The 19,801-nt window shown below is 36.4% G+C and overlaps 1 protein-coding gene across 12 annotated transcripts in view; it reads right to left on the reverse strand.

Moving 5' to 3' along the window:
* The window catches only part of GRIK1 (glutamate ionotropic receptor kainate type subunit 1), a gene marked incomplete at both ends in the record, with an annotated part of 424,965 nt that overhangs the window by 7,326 nt on the left and 397,838 nt on the right, over positions 1-19,801 (reverse strand). For 6 of the 12 annotated variants that reach the window (XM_079921721.1, XM_079921731.1, XM_079921727.1 and 3 more), the window contains 2 exons: positions 10,129-10,379; positions 15,284-15,509. In XM_079921721.1, the coding sequence (XP_079777847.1) occupies positions 10,129-10,379; positions 15,284-15,509 (477 nt within the window). Of the gene's footprint in view, positions 1-8,643; positions 8,794-10,128; positions 10,380-15,283; positions 15,510-19,801 lie in introns of those variants that run through there. The other 6 variants (XM_079921722.1, XM_079921729.1, XM_079921728.1 and 3 more) reach the window with 2 other exon arrangements.

Here is a 19,801-nt window from a genome sequence, read left to right on the forward strand (position 1 = left end):
CTGATAGCCTGAGTTAGTACCATGGGGACTGGCGTTCCCTCACTTCACAGAGGAGAGGGCCTGGTCCTTCTGGCAACTCAGAGGCTGAGTTAGGGCCATAGAAATAAAATTCCAATAAATTCTTTGCATGCCTCGTTTCATGCAGAGAATGGCCCTGCCTTAGAGGTAAATTGACTCTGATGTAGGTTTTCAGATCCCCATAGTACCTGTGGACATAGCACAGGGAGTCCTTGGGGTACCAGCTTATACCCACGTGTAGTGGATACACTTTTTTCTCAAGCTACAAACCCAGGTATACAGAAAACAAAAAAACTATGCGATGCCGTTAAAAAAATAACAGAATTCACCGTAGCTTATCGGTCCCCATCTGCTAGTGGATCTTGTCAACTCAAGGTAACTCACTTTTGGTTTAAAACTAAGTTTTCATTTGGTTAATGGCTCAGTTAATACATGCCTCTTCTCATCTCTCTTCTCCTTTTTTCTTTTCCAGGGGTGTCTGGGCTTAGGAGAGGTTGATAGAGGGTCTTGGCATTGGTGATAGTGGGAGCAGCTTGTCCATGGCCACCCTCTATCCTTTTGATTCCCCGTGGGGTGTGACATCCTGCCAGGCCATGGATGCTGCTATCTCTGCTGCATCCTCTGAGATGCCTGTGGTCTCACCATGGTCTCCATGTCAGGTCTACACTTTGAATCGTTTCCCTTCCAGTCTCAAGTCTTCCAATCCACTGGTTCTCTCAGCCCTTCCACAAAGCTCTTTGTTGGGAAAGGCCATGAACTTTTAGATGCTTTCCCTGGAATGCTCTGGGGTTAAGCAAGACTCTATGAAGCTGTTCAAAGGATCACTGCCTAGATATTGATATTCTACCATTCAGGAGACAGTTGGATGTATGATATCTCTACAAGTCTTGCCATCTCCTGGGTTACAAACTGTGAACACAACAATGGCACTTTCTGTTCAGGATCCACCCTGAAATTTTCTGAGGTTTCTATTTTCCTGTCCCTCTAAGTTAGGACTTGGCTCAGGGATGGTCTTTAGGCCTTCTCAGGGATTCGGCTAGCATTTAAGCTTAATGATTTCCCTTTAATATTTTCTTTCTTTCCTAGTGGTCAAAAATGGGTCAGGGATTGGAAAAAGAGGTAGGAGAACATTATTATGTATATTTCCTCAACCTTGACCCTCTGGGTTTTAGCTTTTGCTAATTAGAGATAAACTTTTTGAATGAAAACAACTAACTTATTTAACGAAGCACTTAGCTGTTGAGATTGAAAGCCATGGTTTTTAAGATTTTTGTCTGTGCTACAAGTTTGTAAAATCCACTTAAAACTGAAAAGCTAGGAGTTTGAGTCATCTCTAGCTTGGAAGCAATGCATATAAAAATCTTGATGCTTGATGGTGGAGGAAGGTAGGGGTAAAATCAATGGAGAATAAAAGCACATCATCCTTTTCCTTTGTTTCCCTTTGTCTCTCTTTAGCAGAATTATTTAAGTTCCACTTACAGAATAGTTTCCAGAGCACTCCAGCCCCGTTGATCTCCCTCGTTCTGGAATTGTGATTAATTGGTTTCATAGCTTCGACTAGCTCCTAAGTTTATCCCCCCACTTTTTTATACCTAGTCTATAGGCTCACCAAAGTCAAAAATTATTCTACTTCAGAAATCTTCACTGTGTTTGTAATGATTTGGTTATGATTTATTGGATGGGAGCCCTCTCCGTCTTTGATGCCATGATAGCTATTTTTTTCTATATCCAGAGCCAGGCATTCTATCCTAAGTATTGGCAGGGCAAGGTAATTCTGTTTATTACCATAAGAATTTAATGTGTTCAACATAACCACACAATCTTAATAAATAAATATATATAATATATATATATACAAATATGTTAATGTATATACATATATGCTTAAGTGTGTGTGTGTGTGTGTGTATGTGTGTATATATATATATATATATATATATATATATATATATAAATACACATAAATTTTTTTTCACTGCTTCTACATTTTAACTTTTTTCCCACTTTCTACTAGAATTAAAAAATACCGTGGTTGGAAAAGAATTTTAACTGCAACCCCCTCTTTCCACAGATGACAGAACTGAGGATGAGGGAAGTACAATGACTTGCCTAAAGACACATAGCCATTTGGCAGCAGTACAGAGACTTGGATTCTTGGCTTGTGATTCCCAAGTCACCTTTCCATTGGGCCACAAACATCTTTCAGAGTTTGGTTTACATGGTGGTGCCAACTTGAACATTTGAAAAGTTATTTCTAAATGGATGTTAATTGCTTTCTGGCCTCTCTGTTAATTAATGAATGTTTGGGTTTCCAGGCAAAGAAAAGCCTCTTTGCACAATTACAGAAATAACCTGATTAGAGAGACTTTTCCAAATCATTTGCTAAATAAGTTAATCAGACTACAGAAGAAATAAAGCCAAGGACACTTGGATATTTGATAATGTGCCAAGTGACCGTGAGGAAAGATAAATACTAAATGAGAGCAGGCTATCTATAGACAGTAGTTTTTTAGTTCTTATGGTTGGTAAAGTCTAAGTGATCAAGAGAACATTCGTTTTTGAAGTTGGAAAATTGGAATATTTTAATATTTTAAGTCAGAACCCTCCAGTTGAAAAAAGACAAAAAATTCTGGCTAAGCTAAATTAAAAATTTTAATCACTAAGGAGAACTACAGTAACTTCTTTACATCACTCTGGTTTTACTCATTATTTTTGTGTGCATTTGGATGTATACATTGTAATGTGGAAAATCATTGCTGTGCAGTACGGTCAATTAGCCATGTTTGGGCTGACAACTATGAAGCTTAGATTCTGCAGGGTGCTGAAACCACATAAAACATTTGTAATGTTGGTTTTCTATCACAAGAATGCCTTTCTCTTTGCAAAGAAAATTTCTTTGAAAATTTAAAGGAGAATCCCATTTTCCATGATATCAGTCTCTGTGGAAAGGATTTTGAAAGCAAAAATGATTTTAATATGCTTGTGCATCTGGACATAAAATTCCATAACTGTGAGAAGCATAATGAGATGGTTCCTAAAGGCAAGTTAAAACTGCAGCATCGAGCAGAATTTTTTCATTATCAATAAGAATTAATTAATAATGCCACTTGGTACAGTGAGGTGAGCAGAAAATAGTGTAGGAAGTAAGAATGCTTTGCTTGCCTTTTGCTTTTCAAGGCTGTTCAGGCTACTTTTAAATTGCTTACTAGGAAGTAGACCTTAGGGTATAAGGGTCATGGGCTTTGAAACTAATTGGGATCCATTATTTTTCTGCTTTGCCACAGATGGCTCATATAGAACATAATATAGTGCTAGGCAAATGCAGTGAGGTATTTAGAAATAATTTTCCTTGGATTGGTTTATAATCATATAATCCAGTTGATTTTCCTAAGGGCACAATCTCTATCCAACATGTATTCTTCAGGTAGTTCTAATTTTGCTGGAAAAACTTTAAAATAATTCAATTTATAATTTTAGTCTAAAACAAAATAAGCTATAGTTTTTCCCTTACTACATTAGGTTATACAGCATTGTTAAGAAACAAATTAGACATTACATGCTCCATAGTTGTTGATGTATTTTTCAATCTTTTCATACCCCTCTGCTCTCTTCCTAAATTTAAACAACATTTCTCAGAGTATAATCCACAGATAATCTGCCAGTGTTAATAAAAACTCACACTTAACACCTAATTTGAAGTCACACTGCTGTATTCAAGTTAATTTTAATAAAAACTCATGTTTACCAACTACTTTTCAGTAAAACAATGGTATTTAGGATTGTTGGGAGAAAACTCATGTAAGAAAAACTATTTTAAAAAAATCCTGTATTGAAGATAATTTTAATGAAAAGTCATGTACATGACCTAATTTTAGAAAAAAAACCTACTATATTTAAGCTAATTTTTATTCAAATCAATGTGCACAACTAGTTTTAAGCATTCATTTTCAGGTTTAGTTAAAAATTCCAATTCCTGGACTACACTTACTGAGGAGGGACCTCTGGAGTTACAGCCAATAATCTGTATTTTAAATAATTTCCCCAGGTAATTCAGATGTACACTGAAGTCCAAAAACCAGTGACATAAAAAAATAGAGTTTGAAAATTTTTCTTTTATGTTCAAGACGCTTTTTTTTCCTAAATTCACTTAAAGTGCAATGGCTCCTTTTGGGGTCACTGTGGTCTTAGTGGTCATTTACTTGATGGCAAGAATTGGTTGTCTGAGAGCATATATTATATAAAAGGAGAAAGAGAAAAGTATAAGAAACTCAGGGTCTGAAATGAATGGCGGATTTCTCAAGGGAGGAAGAAAGCACAGAGAGAGAGAGCAGAAAACTACCTACTTGAGTATCTTGAGTAGGCCTACCACTTATGGCTGAACAGGAAGATTATCAATTGAATATAATGACATTTCCATCTCAAAGATGTTCACAGATTCTTCTTGAATTCTCCTTAGAGAGGGTTTATTAAATATTTGATGCTAAATATATGCTGTATATCTTGCTTGAAATTAATGATCCTGCCTCTAGAATCACTCAGTAAATAGCAACAACTTATTGAGTGCCAATTATACACAGAAGAGTATGCTTTAGGTCATTACTACCCACTAGAATCAACAGAGTACCTTAAAAACTGCTATTGTTCTGCCCCCACTCCAGATGAATGAAATTAAAATTTCTAGAGTTGAGGTTCATACCTTCCACTGTATGTCTTCATAGATTGCCATTTTGGATCCTTCTCTTGGGTGCAATGAACTTGCCATTGATTTTTAATGCTTGTGAGAGGGAAAATGGTCTTAGAGATAGTTTGAACCTCTAAATTGAAAAACCTGTTTTCCAAACCAACTCTCTTTTAAGGTATGTGATAAATTGTATTTATTGCTCATGTTACCAGAGAGCAATACTTAATTCCTCTATAAGGAACTAACATCTGTTAACCAATATTTATTAACAGGCCTCTTATAAATGATTTAATTTTCTATGCCATTATTTTATTTAATTATCAAAGCAAATGTAAGTCAGTATATTACCTTCATTTTTCAAATGAGGAAATTGAGGTTCAGAGAAGTTTCAGAAAAAAAAATCCCCGATAATAAATGTTATTGTTTATTGAATGGCAACTCTGTGCTAGGCATGGTATTAGGTGTTTTGTTCATTATCACTGGATAAGATACACATTATCATACAAGTGTTCCCTGTAGAAAATTGGTCTGTCAATATGCTTTGGAGGAAAAAAGATTCTGTGATCTAACAGGTTTGGGAAGTACTGGATACTTTTCCTTCTTGTTGAAAATTCTCAATGTATTGTAACATATTAAACATACTGAAATGTCATGCAGTAAAGGGGCGTTTGTCCTGGTGCTCCATGGGTTACTCGACCATGAAAATCTTATTTTATTTTATTTTATTTTTTTTGCGGTACACGGGCCTCTCACTGCTGTGGCCTCTCCCGCTGCGCAGCACAGGCTCCGGACGCACAGGCTCAGCGGCCATGGCTCACAGGCCCAGCTGCTCAGCGGCATGTGGGATCCTCCCAGACGTGGGCACAAACCCGTGTCCACTGCATCGGCAGGTGGACTCTCAACAACTGCGCCACCAGGGAAGCCCAAAATCTTATTTGAGTAACACTTGCCAATGAAAACCAGTTTGAAAAATACTCCTTCAACACAACCTTATGACCTAGAAACTATATCCCCCTATTACATATTAAAAAACTAAGGCTCTGAGAAATTCAGTTATTTGTCTACAGACATTCAGCAAGTGACTCCACTAGAACTTGAACCTAAATTTGGCTGATTTAGAAAATTCTCTTTTGATTCTAAGTCTAGGACTCTGGGTCATTGACTCTGATATCTATTTTGGAGTCACCTGTTAGTAAGGCTGAAATAAAATTGTGGAAAGGATTAAATGTAATACAGTAAGTCCCCTACATACAAAGGAGTTCCTTCCGAGATCGTGTTCATAAGTCCAATTTGTTCATAAGTCCAAAAAAGTTAGCCTATGTATCCAATCGGCTATATAGTACTGTACTGTAATAGGTTTACTTTTCACACAAATAATACATAAAAAAACAAACAAACACAGAAAATAAACGTTTTTAATCTTACAGTACAGTACCTTGAAAAGTACAGTAGTACCAACTACATCACCGCTGCTTTTATGCTTGCTTCTGGACATCCTGGGCTTGAAATAAAGACACTATACTACTGTACTCTATACAGTACTGTACAGCAAAGTCCACAAAAGCACAACCACTTGTAGAGAATGTACGCACGTGACAATGTACACCGGATACGGGAGTTAACTTACATGACTGGACATGAGAACGCACGTTTGCATCTTTGAAAGTTCTCAAATTGAAGGTTCGTATGTAGGGGACTTACTGTACTGTATGTTAAAACACTTTGAAACCATAAAATAATATGTAACTATCAGAATTAGGTAGTATACAGTTTAAAGTAGTCCATAAATATTAATTTTATCCAAACCTCTGAATGACACTTTTAAAGGATACTCTCTATAGAAAGACAAGTTTTTTTTTACCATTAACCCTGATCATCTATACCTCATCAATCACCATTGAACTTTTTGGGTAGCATTTTTGATTTATTAAAGAGTCCTTGGGAATATAAATTTATGTAATTTGTGTTTTCTATATATAGAATCAATGAATTATGTAATATTTATTTCAACATCTGATGGGGTTTTTTTTTGTTTTTTTTGTTTTTTTGTTTTTTTTGTGGTACATGGGCCTCTCATTGTTGTGGCCTCTCCCGTTGTGGGGCACAGGCTCCAGACGCGCAGGCTCAGCGGCCAAGGCTCATGGGCCCAGCCGCTCCGCGGTATGTGATATCTTCACGGACCGGGGCATGAACCCGTGTCCCCTGCATCGTCAGGCGGACTCTCAACCACTGTGCCACCAGGGAAGCCCCATCTGATGTTTTTGATTATGGGGATGTGAACTCTGATCTAGGGCAAACAGTATGTTGCTTTTACCCCAATAACAGCTAATAAATGTCAGTGTAATTTATAGACATTTCCTTAAAAGTATATTTGTTTAAAGAAGAAACCAAGACTGAGAAACAATCAGGGCAAGAGTCAACTCTCCTGAACATGTTTTACTGGAGAAATCTAGAGTTGATTGAAGAGACTCGTGATTCAGAAATTGGAACCCATTTAAAGCTAAGCAAAGAGAAGGCAAAATGCTACATGATTGCACAGATGGCCTATCTCTACTTCTGAGAAATATATTTTTGGGGATCACTTCACATGTCAAAAGGTAACCCCATTAAGGAGAACAAAGATCAACTTATCCCATATTGAGGGAAGATGAAGGGCATCTTCAATTCCCCTATTCACTGTGAAGAGGGAAAGAGCTCAGAGGGACAGCAGACATCCTGTCACAACAAATTAAGTATACAGTTGGCTTTCTATGTCACAAACTCAGTTAGAGTGAAAATTATTTACAGCATTTTGAATGCAGGTGGGAAATAAATCTACAAAGATCCGTAACTAATGTGTGTGGAAATTCTTTCGTCTATTTATTTTTTCCTCCTTGTCCTTCTCCCCAGTATACTTGGAATGAATTGAAAATGGCAAAGAATCCAGAGGAATGAGTGTGAAAGTGTCGAGGCTCAGAAAAGATTGCTACAAAAACAACCGCTCTCTTAGGACAGGAATGAAATAACATCTTGTGAAAAGATGTTCTTCAGTGCAAAGAATGAGGGCAAGTGAGTGGAAAATAGAAGATGCTAGGCATTAATTTCTACCTTAGGACTGTGCTTGGAGCTTGCAAAATATAATCTATAACTTGAAAAAAAAATCACAGTTCCTTAAAGATTCTGAGCATACTACCTATCTGAACCTACAGAAGATTGTTAAGCTCTACAAGTAAATGTTACTTGAGAGCTTGATGGTAATGAATTTCTCTGCAGGGATCATTTTTGACTCTGTTGTGTCTTCCTGAGTGATGTTCACCTTAGCTAATGCTCTTCTTCCATGACACCAGAGGTTTCAAGTTTAGTTTTCATTTTCTGGGTCACTTTTTTGAATCTTTAAAATCTAAGACTTCTTGGAATCTCAGTGTAAATAGTACATTTCAAATAGTAGACTCAATTTGAATGAAAAATTAACATTGTTAAGGAGTTATTATAAAAAGATGGGGCTTTGGGTACTTGGAAAGTGTGGATCTACAGAGTGTATGGTACAGGGAGAAGAAAAGAGGAGAAAAAAATGTTCACAAAGATGAAAAGAATTCCTCCAAATATCGTTTTGTTTTCATGCTTTGCACTGTTGAAAGTCTGAATCTACTTTTGCATGAGGCAAGAGGTGCTTATTTTTAATACATGAAAATACAACTAAGATAACCATTCTCTTGATGGTATAGACAATTCCTGTAAACACACATATCTTGGAATCTGTATACGCCTAATATGCTGCTGTTTCAATATAAAATGCACATGTGTCTCCAGTGCATTGAATTCAATGTTCAGAGTACATGAGTTTTGCTATCTTAAAACAAGGATAGGGATTATGGCTATTTATGCTTAGTAGATACAGACATCATCAACACCACCAATTAGCAGAAGCAGTTTCTACTTGGCACAACTTATTTTTTTTTTAATGATTACACAGTGTGAATTGAGGACTGTGTCCGAATCCCTCTCTCCTCTCGAATTAATTTGCCACATTCTAAATCCGTAGATAAAGTGGTTCCGGAAGTGGAGCTGGTTGGATGGGTTTGCTTACACTGCAGTCCATAAAAGAAACAAAAAGGCTTGCATGCAAAAGAAATGAGAAAAATATAGAAAAAATGAATAAATCAGAAGCAAAAATGGGCGTTTAAACAAAAATTTAAATCAAATGAAGCTGGCAATTATGAGAAGCACATTAAAGCATAACATATACAAGCTTTTAGTTTTCAAATTATTTGCATAAAACAAGACACCTCAAGAGCAAATCGAAAGTTAAAGCAGATCAGTCCATTCTCCCTTTTACTTAGACAGTTTTCTCTAACAAGGTCTCTGAAAATGGTGCTTAATGTTCTTACAATTGCCTTGTAATTTTGGGAAAAATTTCAGGATGAAGCCAGGTTATAATCAATCATCTCCATCTCTGGGAACTTAAGGAGAGTTTCGACTTAAAGGAAGTGGGACTCGTATGAGATTATTAATGAAAACTGACTACATTATTTGTGGGGTCCAGAACAAAATGGAAATGTAGAGCCCCTTTTTCTAAAATTATTAAGAATTTTAAGACATTGATAGCTGAGCATTAAAGTAGGCCTGTTATTAATAGTTCATAGTTTCAAAATTCTAACAATACTTTTAAATTGTTTGGGTAACCAAATACTCTATAATGGGCATGAGCTTTGTGTTTTGTTTATTCTCATATGCCTATGAAGGAATTATCTTTAATCACCGTCATCTTATTCAGAATAGTGTAAGCTCTTGATGTGATTTTCATCAAAACTAAAAGTAACAGGCAAAAAATGGTTGACTGTTGAAATCAACGATAATCCTAAAATTTGGAAAAATAGATTCTTTAATATATTTTATCATCATTCTGTACTGTTCATCATTTTTCTGGCAAATATTTTTGTGAATTATTCTTTTACAAAATGTACTTTGATAGAGGTAAATGCTCAGTTTCAAAATATTACATTTATATCTTTATCTAAATTGCTTTGCATTAGTACATGTGCTTAGTACCTACACTTAGGAGATGTAACATTTCTCTCAAAGATCTTTTTATATATTTTCCAATTTTGGATTTACTTCTTCCTTGCTCTATCTAGGGTTTCTATCTTAAGGGTAAATAACTGTTAAAGAAATTAACTGAGTTTGGAATTTTTGCACTGTCATTCCAAATAGTGATAATTGAATTTAGTGTATAAGGTGCTTCCTTCTTCTCATTAATAAATGATGCGGCTACAGTACCAGCAGCACCTGGCAGGGATTCAATAGCTCTTAGCTCTAACTCAAAAATGGCCATTCTGGGCATCTAGTTCAATAGACTGTTACAAAAAAAGGGCAAGCATCCTTTAAACTCCCAAACTTAAAACAGATAATACAAACCAAAAACCACCCGGTCCTAGAAAGAGATGACTCACCTGCTCAATATCGTTGTTTTTCCGTGATTTGTATATAAATTCTCCAATGGCTACAAATACAGAAAGGACCAGTCCAGCAGCCAGAACAATGAAGATACCCCCAATATTTTCTACTCCCAGAGCACTGGCCTCTTTGTTATCTTCCTCAGGGCAGCCATTTCCCCGCCACCATTTCTCTTTCATCATATGCAGTTTCCCCTCTTCTTGTAATTGAAGAATAGCAATAGTAATTTTATCCCGGTAAGGAGAGCCTGTAAGTGAGGTAATTTGGATATTGGTCACCCAAAGGCTGAAGAAGATGTGAAGAAGGATTACTGTCTTAGGGGTAACTACTTTATGGCTGTTGGAAAACCCCAATCCATAATTTGACTGGCAAAGGGCAATCCTATATTTTGAAGGATCTAAATAATTGGACAGCAAAAGGCTGACATGTTGAGATTAACTCTTAGCCACACTGTCTGTTCCTTTTAAACAAGGGAAAGCTGAGCTGGAAATTCCATGACATCCCGCTGCTTCTGGTGAGTTTTTTATGAATCTTTTCCCACATTAGGGAATTTCATTGTTTAGATTCCACTTTTTCTAGGTTTTTGGATGTCTAATATTTTGACAGCCTGGCTAAATGATCACCAGTACCATTTCCTCTTCTTCCTATGGGAGTAGCTAGACATTTCCTAGTCTCCTTTACAATTCATTGTGGTGATTGACCGATTGCTAGCCATTGGGAGCTAAAGTGATGTATGACTATTTCCAGTCCTGTCTCATAAATCCTCCCAACATGATCCTCTACTCTTTCCCTCTCTTTCCTCAAATACTCAGCATGGGGGAAAGGATTTTAAGTCACTAGGAATACTGGAACCACCAGTTAGAAAGGGATTGGGTCCAAGGATGACTGCATGAAGCAGAATCTCTGTTTCAACCCACTGTTGGACCATGACAAGTTCAAGAAATAAATATGTATTGTGTTGGCCACTAAAAATTTGCAGATGTTGGTTATAGTAATTTGTCTATACTGACTAATACACCTATTAAGATACTCTTATGAGTAGGTTTTGAATAATTTAAACAACATTCAGCTAGGTTTAGAAAATTTGCAAGCACTTTAATGATATTATTTATACTCTATTTTCTAGTAATGCCTTTGAACTTTTAATTATGTTAGGGCTAGAGAGCATCAACATGGTCCTGCAGCCACAGCTTGTCCAACACTGGATTCCTATGTTAATTAAAGCAACGGAAGAAATTAAAAAAAAAAGATGGTAAGATTTCTTTCCCTAATTTCTCCTTGGACACTAAGGATTTTTGTAAGTGTTTCTTCTACTTAGTAGGAAAGCAATACATTCTAGCTCTTTCTGTTTGTAAACTTTAACGTTCTTCTTGGTGGAAATAGAAAAATGCAAAAAAAGTAGCAAATAGAAAAATGTGGCATCTTAGAACCAGAAGAGATCTTAGGAACCATATAGTCCCAGTCTACTTATTTTTAGAATTGAAGAAATTGAGGATGTGAAGATATGGGTGAAAGTAATAGTTGCTGGTAGAGCCAAGAATTTAACTCAATTCTCCTAACTTCTCTCTTAGTGTTATTTTCATTAAAGTTTCTCCCTTCACCCCCATGTCATCTCCCCCCTCCCCCGTATACCTTATGTTCTAGGGCATGGTTAGAAAAGCAGAAGATTAATATTGTGACATGTGTCATTTTCCCCATTCCTCCCAAGACTTCCTAAAGTCATTATCAGTCCCTCAAGATCAAGTGTAAAAGAAGAGCAAAATGTTTTGGCGTTAGATTGTGGCTTATCAATTAAAAGTATGGATTTTTGGTGAGAAAATGGCTCTTGACAGCCAAATTAAAAGATATTGGCTGCTTGCTTAAACAACTTCAGAATAATGGTTAGTGTCAAAATTAGCACCATTAACAATAATATGTGAACAATTAAGTGAATCAAGAGAGCTTTGCTTTAATGTACGAGAAAGTGCTTTGAAGAGTGTGAGAATGATCCATAGGGTAACAATTGCAGCAATAATCATAGCAGTATACACAGTGGGTACTCAGTAAATGCTGACTGATGCTTTCCTTTTGCCTTCAGGCTGTACAATACCTAAAATATTTCAGGCAGATGGGGATTGTTTCTCTGTTTAAGGTGGGTCTCTAAGGAAGGTAATTTCCAGCCTCCTGGTAACCTGTTTAAGCCTTAACTGCTCTCGTTCTCTTCAAGTTTTATTTTAAGTCCCTCAGGAGGCACGTTTCCAGAGCTTCTGTCCTGAGAGTCTCTAAGAAACAAAGTCTTCGATTTTGTGTTGTGACTGAGCAACTTTGCCAATCTTTGACTGTGAGAAGGAATTTTAAGCCTTAAGGGAGTCAGGGCAAGACCAGAAGTATGTGGAGAATTGTTTATATTTGAATATATTTTAGCTTCAATTTTTTTTGTTGTTGTTGCTTAAATGGACTGAATGACATTGGAAGTGATTTATTACAAGTCACTTGAAAAAAATACATATGTATATCACGGATCTTCCTGAATAGCAGCTGATCTTTCTTAAAGAGTCAATTCATCATAGAAGAAACATCTCACAAATTTATCCAACAGCTGTATTCCCAATGGATGTATTCTCTCTGAGGTCTGCCATCTGTTCCAATTATTCCTTCATTGTTTTAGTTTTAAAAGGATGACAGGTTTATAACCACTATGAAAAATTCCTGGAGTGTATTTCTTTTCATCTAGGGAGGGGGAAAAACTCTTCAACTTTGGAATTTGTATGTCAGAGAATGCATGACGTTGGCAAAATGTAGACTGAACTGGAATATTCAAATCTCTTAATATCATATTATATAAAATATAGTGATACTCATCACAGGGTCAGCCTCACTCACATGGAGTCAGAGTCATTTTTAAAGTGCTGCATTAATTTAGGAGTGTTTCTGAAAGGACCCCTTGATGCTTCCCCATTCCTCACCAATATTCCAATATTTTAACTTTAGAGTTGTATTTCATTCAGTAGAAGAAATGCCTATTAAAAGTCTCATATTATAGTGTAAATATTCTCAGAAGAAGTGGTACACATTGTAATTTTCTATCGTTACTACCAGACTGGAAACTTGGTGGGAAAGAGGGGAATTAAAAGGTGGTGGAGATGGAGCTGAGGATGGAATGGTAAAAGTACAGTTTTCAACTTTATAATTTAATCTAAAGATGGTTCCATTAAGAAACTATAGTTGTTTTTTCTAAGACACAAAATATATTACAATCAATCATAAGGTCTTGATTTGGAAAAGATTCAGGAAAAGGCACCCAATCCTGGTGTTCTTGTCTGACTCATGGTTCATTTAACTAAAATCAGCAGTGATGGGATATTAAAAAATAACATGTCTAGCTTCTTTCTCCAGTCTTAAAAAAAAAAAAAAAAGGAGAAGGGTTGTTGCTTGTGAGCTATTGTGAAGTGGTGGAAGGAGGGTTATAAAAAAAAATAAAAAATAAAATGAGGTGGTAAAGCCTGGTTAGGGAGATAGGACATTGTTTCTCAAATCAAAAAGAAGCATAGTAACCTTTTAGTTAGTGTCTAACAATCACACTGAGTTCTCTGCAGAGCACACCGACTTAGTTTTAGGAGAGCTTACCACTTGAGAAAAAAATGCACACTTCATTTGCAATACTGGCATTTTCATCAGGAAAAATTATTGGAAATAAAGGGGCAAGAAGGTAGTTACAGGTTGCCTAGCCCAATCATTCTGAAGATTTATTTAGAGGACATACATAACAACTTATTTAGAGGAAAAGGAGATTTTACCCAATTGATATAAGTTAATTTCTTTATAGCATATATTTCTAGCATCAGATAGATTACATGGAGTCAAATTAGTTATGTATTCATGTTCAAAGGTGGAGAGAGTTGACCTTCTTTACCTGGTTAATCAAATTAGTATTGATCAAAAGTTGAATATGGGCTACATATTCTTTTTTAAAAAGTAAATTTATTGCCAAATTAAGCCATCAGGAGTATTCATGTAAAATCTGATTTTTTTTCATGAAAAATAGAAGATCTGATAATGTTGGGCTCTAATTCCCACAGCTACTGACCTGAAAGGCATTTGCCCCCTTTAGATGAGTATGTTGTCTCTAATTCTCCATACTTGCTACCATTCCCTAATGCTTCTTCAAACAAACAAGCTTTATTCAATTATACCTGCTTGGCTTCTGTAAGCATTTGAGTTTGCGATCCCTGTCTAGTGTTGAGGGAACTGGATAATCCCTTTCAACAGGTGAAAATAATAATATACCTTGGGTCCTTAATTATCTGATTTAACTGTAACTATGATTTCTTACTGGACTAACCCAGTGGTCTAAGATGGCCTCCAATTCCTCCCCTTGGGAATGCTTATCAGAAAATTACTGATGACTCACTTGAGAAGAGCAGATTGCTACCATATCAGAACCTTATACAATACAGTTTCTGTAGTGAGGGAAATAGAGAGTTTTCTATAGGGAGGTCATTGTCCCTTGAATACAGAATATAGTTCTATATCCCAGACATGCAAGAAGAACTAGCTGTGTGGGTCTGTATGCCTACAAGGTAATAATATCCTTAGATTGAGCAGTGGTACAGAATCAAGGACTAGGAATATTTGGAGATTTTATTAATGATTGAATCTGACATATTGCCTGAGCAAATTATAATTTAATCTTAATCCTTTTTCTTCTGACAGATATAGTTTTGCTTTTCTATCTATTTACATAGAACACTAGCTCTTTAACTTTGTCATCTATATGTATAGTTAATTTTGTTGTATTCTAATATAATTTAAGATAGAAAAAACTATACAGGCATATATAGGAACTGAAGAAAATAATGAGAAGAGTGTTAATTAGGAAGATATTCTTTTAACAATATTTGGGGTAAAATAAAATCTATGTACTCAAATGTATATGCAATGGTAGAACTTGAAAGAAACAATGAGTTAAAAGTTTATTAGGTTAAATATCTTGGAATCTTCAATTCAGAGCATGCCTATGATCTGTACTGTCATTTCCCTTATTTATTAGTCCACTGAAGACATTGTAGACTTTCTCAGAATGTAGAGTAGATATCTCTGAGCCCATTCCTTTCTATACTTTGTAACTGACATTGCCCATCTCAGTCTTTGCTACTGCCTTGTCTCTCTTACCTATAGGTGTTCCCACTCCATAACCTTTGGAGTCAATGAGGCCCCCGATCTGAGTGAGGTTACAGTTTCTCTGCGTCACATACTCAATGTTGGTGGACTCCATCAGCAAGGCATAGTCAGTGGTGAGCACACGTTGGATGCCTTCATCACTGTTTTTGACCAGGGCAGTCTGCTGCCTGCTACTCATGAAAGCCCACATCTTCTCGTACGTGGATATCTTCGATTTCTGCAGGGAAAGAAAGCACACCCACCAGCAGAGAGTGCTGAGAAAATATGTCCTAAAGCTATTCAAAACTCCTGGGGTTCAAATAGCATAGGGAGGATTCTTTCTCTTTAGGTAGGAAACCGGTATTGATGATCCTGGGACTTCAGTTTGGTAGTTGAAAGGAGCCCAATTCACTATAGGAAAACCTTTGGAGGCACTGAGGCAGCTGTAGAGGAAAAAGAGATCTTACCCAACTGATGTAAGACATTGCCTCAAGATCCTTTGGCTGATTTCAGTAGGGAAGAAAGAAGATTAGTATCAATGACAACATTTGCCTAAGGAACTCTGGCCACTTAAGAACAAGTCCTCAAGACCCACTAGGCCAAGGGGTGACTAGATCACCCTAAGACTCTACTCATTTTTTCCATTGCCTTCAACGACTTAACTTCAGTAGACATTGTTTTGCTTTTTTCTTGTATGTAAGTTTTAATACCTGATCCAACATTCCTTTGCAGGGGACAGCCTTGGGATAAATCACATACCTTCTCTGCTTTATTTATGAAAGAACTGCCAATTACTCTTATCTTTTCTAGAAAACTTAGAGTGCAAATGCTCTTTTCATATTAAATTCAGATCAGAAAACTCTTCCTACTATATTTTTATAAGCCTTTTTATATATACATTCAATTTTAAATTGCAATTATATTTTAGATAATGAGGACTGAATTTTCATTTGAAAGTGTTCATGATTTTGTCTTTTCCTTTATTCTTCAGCTTCTTGATTCAGTAATAAGCCATATATATGGTATATATTACATATGCATCTATACCTTCCACTATCTCATTATCTTACTTTCTTTGTTAAAATATACTGCCTAAGTTTTCATATTGCTTAGGTATAAATTTTCTATTCTTTTGAATAGTGATCTGTAAATAGTTTACATTTAATTCTGTAATTTCCATATTGTTCTAATTTTTTTCTGTATTTGTCTTCATTTGCATCAACACTCCCCTCCATTTATTTGGAAGATGGAAGAGATTATGAGAATTACTGATAATTCCAAGCTACTCCAGCTCTTGCATTGTATATGGTACATACGCACGCGCGCGCACACACACACACACACACACACACACACACACGAGCTTCCTTGGAAGGCACAGAGCTTATCATCTCAGGAGTGCAAGGAAGTTTAAAACATGATTTGGGGCCACAGCAATAAATGGAATACCTGTGGAATAAACTATAGTGTGGTTATTCATGGTCAAGTGTTCCTGAAGGCTCATTCAGTTCCGAACTCTATTTAAGACCTGGGTTAACGCTGTAGGCTTTATGAGTTAAGGGAGGGCAGATAGCTTTATTTTGGATTGTTAGGTATTTGAAGAACCCCTTGAGAAAGGTCTTGTGAGACAAATAGCAATTCAATATACAGTACCTTATAGATACTGGTATTTTATGGAAACCATTTTGTCATGATTAGGCCCCTGTGAATTACTCCTCATCCCCACAGATATCTGAAAGTTGAGGTTCATGTCTCCATTGAAAAGGTATGTTTTTGAGGTAGGGTTCAATGCCTCATTTGTTGGGTAATTTTAGCCTGGAAGAGTCTGTTAATGCTAAATTTATAATAAAGAGCTACTTGTACAAGTGCACAGAGGTCAGTCTGTCTTTTGGCAGTAAACGCACTGCTGGGAAAATTATTCTTCTACCAGGAAACTACCTTAAGGGAAAATAATTTTCTTAGAATTATGAAATTTTATGGTTGATGGAAACTTTAGAAATTGGCTCATTCATGCTGTTTACACAGAGGGGGAAATTTTGGTACAGAAGATTTGGAGAGTTCATGAAAATCACAAAACTCATTAGTATCAGAGCTAATACTGGACCTCTGGACCCCTGACATCTAATTCAATGTTCTTTCCACTGTACTATGCTGATTTTGGGTAGTGCTACCAAGTGGGATTAGTATGCACTCATACCAGACGTGGCTCACCATGTTGGCACTTGACAGCCCTCAAAGTGGTCTACATTCTTGGAACCATATCCATTAATCATGTTCTTTTTCTTTTTAATTTTTTTTATTATTTTATTTTTGGCTGTGTTGGGCCTTTGTTGCTGCGCATGGGCTTTCTCTAGTTGTGGCGAAGCACGGGCTTCTCATTGCAGTGGCTTCTCTTGTTGTGGAGCACAGGCTCTAGGCATGTGGGCTTCAGTAGCTGCAGCACTTGGGCTCTGTAGTTGTGGCATGTGGGCCCTAGAGCATGAGGGCTTCAGTAGTTGTGGCTCACAGGGTCTAGAACACAGGCTCAGTAGTTGTGGCACACGGGCTTAGTTGCTCTGCAGCATGTGGGGTCTTCCAGGGCCAGGGATTAAACCCATGTCCCCTGCATTGGCAGGCGGATTCTTAACCATTGTGCCACCAGGAAAGTCCCTCATTAATCATGTTCTTGGTGCCACCACAATATCCAAGAGCTACAGAACTTCTAAAGTCTTACTCTCAATTTCTTTTATCTCATCACAGCTTAGTAACACAATGTTCCCTGAGTCAACACGTTTGTGTTGACCACCACACGTTAACTAGCACTGCTCTGTGGAGCTGAAGGTCATGGATTTAATTCAACCACACTTACTTCTTCCTTTTTGGAGTAGAAGGTTGTTCTTGGCTTGAACTGCCTGAGGTACTGGAAGAGAAATCTAGCAGGCATGGAATTTGAACCATTGAACAGCAGAACTTTTTCTAAGAAAATGATCACTTGGGGGACTTGCTCAAGTTGAAGGTATAGGGAACATTCTAAATTTCTTTGACACCCTCCTATTATTTTTGCTCCAGTCTAATAATGGTAAACATAATGGGACAGAGAATAGCACCCTTCTGCTTTTATTTAAAGTTCTCTTTCATCATTTAGAAAGTTTGCTGTTGTGGGGATCCATTGTATTCTACATTTGAAATTATAGACTGTTTGACAAGCTGGGGAGCTTAGATAAATAGGAAGACCCAGAATGTGGCTAAGGAATAACCTTTTTAACAGTTAAAAATATCTGTAGATGGCTTAGGATATGGTGAGTTTTCTACTACTGGAAACGTACAAGAAGAATTTCATGGATGGATGAGTTTCACTTAAAGATCCTTCAACCCACAGGTTCTACTCACTAGACCAACCTTTTCATATTACTTATGCAGGTCCTGACTTCAAGGACAGTTAAGTGCCACCCAGGGGTCATATTGGTTAGTGAAAGAACCAATACAGAGTCATGGCCTCTTTCCTCCTTATTCTTGAGTTCCATCCACTGTCAAACCATGTTCTGTAATGTTTATTTTTTGTTTGGTCAAAAAGTACTATTCTAAGAGTAGTTAAATTAGATTTATTTCTTTTTAATAGACTATTTTTAAGACAGATTTTAATAATTCTTAAAAATAGAAGCGTACTTCATGGGACATTATCATAAATATTAAAAGACTTAGCAAACCATTTGAATGACAGTGTGGATGTTTCTGCACTTGTAAATCTTCTATAGTCTCAGCCTGCTAAATTGCTCTAAATGATATATATTTAAAAAGAAGAAACAGTGATTGCAACTTATTTCACTGAATATGTCAAACGTGAATTAGAATATTTGTAAAGTACTCTGAGCTTCTTATCAAAAGTCACAAAAACTGAAAAGTCCTCATTTATTAAATCTGAAATCATCCAGGTTTTTTTTTTTTAATCCTAGAGGAGAGTCAAGGTTAAATGCATTTACTTTGTCTGGTTAAACCTGATTATGTGGCTATTCTGATGCTGATGAAATGTTGGCAAAGAATAAGCATTCTTTTCATCTAAAATCTGTTATAAGGGAGTATTACTGTATCACCATCTGATGACTGTTGTTTATTTCTCTTTTTTCTCCCATAATGCATGCAAGTTAAACACTCAATGGGAAATAATTTACAACGGGTCTCTGTGCAGTTAAAAACTATTTATTGAAAATAGTAATAATAACCAGCATGTGCAGTGTTTACTGTGTGCCCAAAACTATTCTAAGCACTTTGCATGTATTAATCTATTTAATCTTCACAGTGTTCATATGAGAAAGATACCATTATTATTTCTCCTTTACAGATGAAGAAACAGAATGCCACATAAAGAAATGATGAAGCCAGGATTTGATCCCAGCAATCTGGCTCCAGGGTTTATGTTCTTAACTAATAGGGAATCAACTGTTTGTTTTAATACACAGAACATCAAACTTATGACTCGGCTAATGTTTTAACATCACTGACACATTTTCTTAAGAAATAATTTCAGTAAATAGCTGTGGCATCTTTTCTATT

The sequence above is a fragment of the Stenella coeruleoalba genome (assembly GCF_951394435.1).
Source record: "Stenella coeruleoalba genome assembly, chromosome: 5".
Taxonomy (NCBI): Eukaryota; Metazoa; Chordata; class Mammalia; order Artiodactyla; family Delphinidae; genus Stenella; species Stenella coeruleoalba.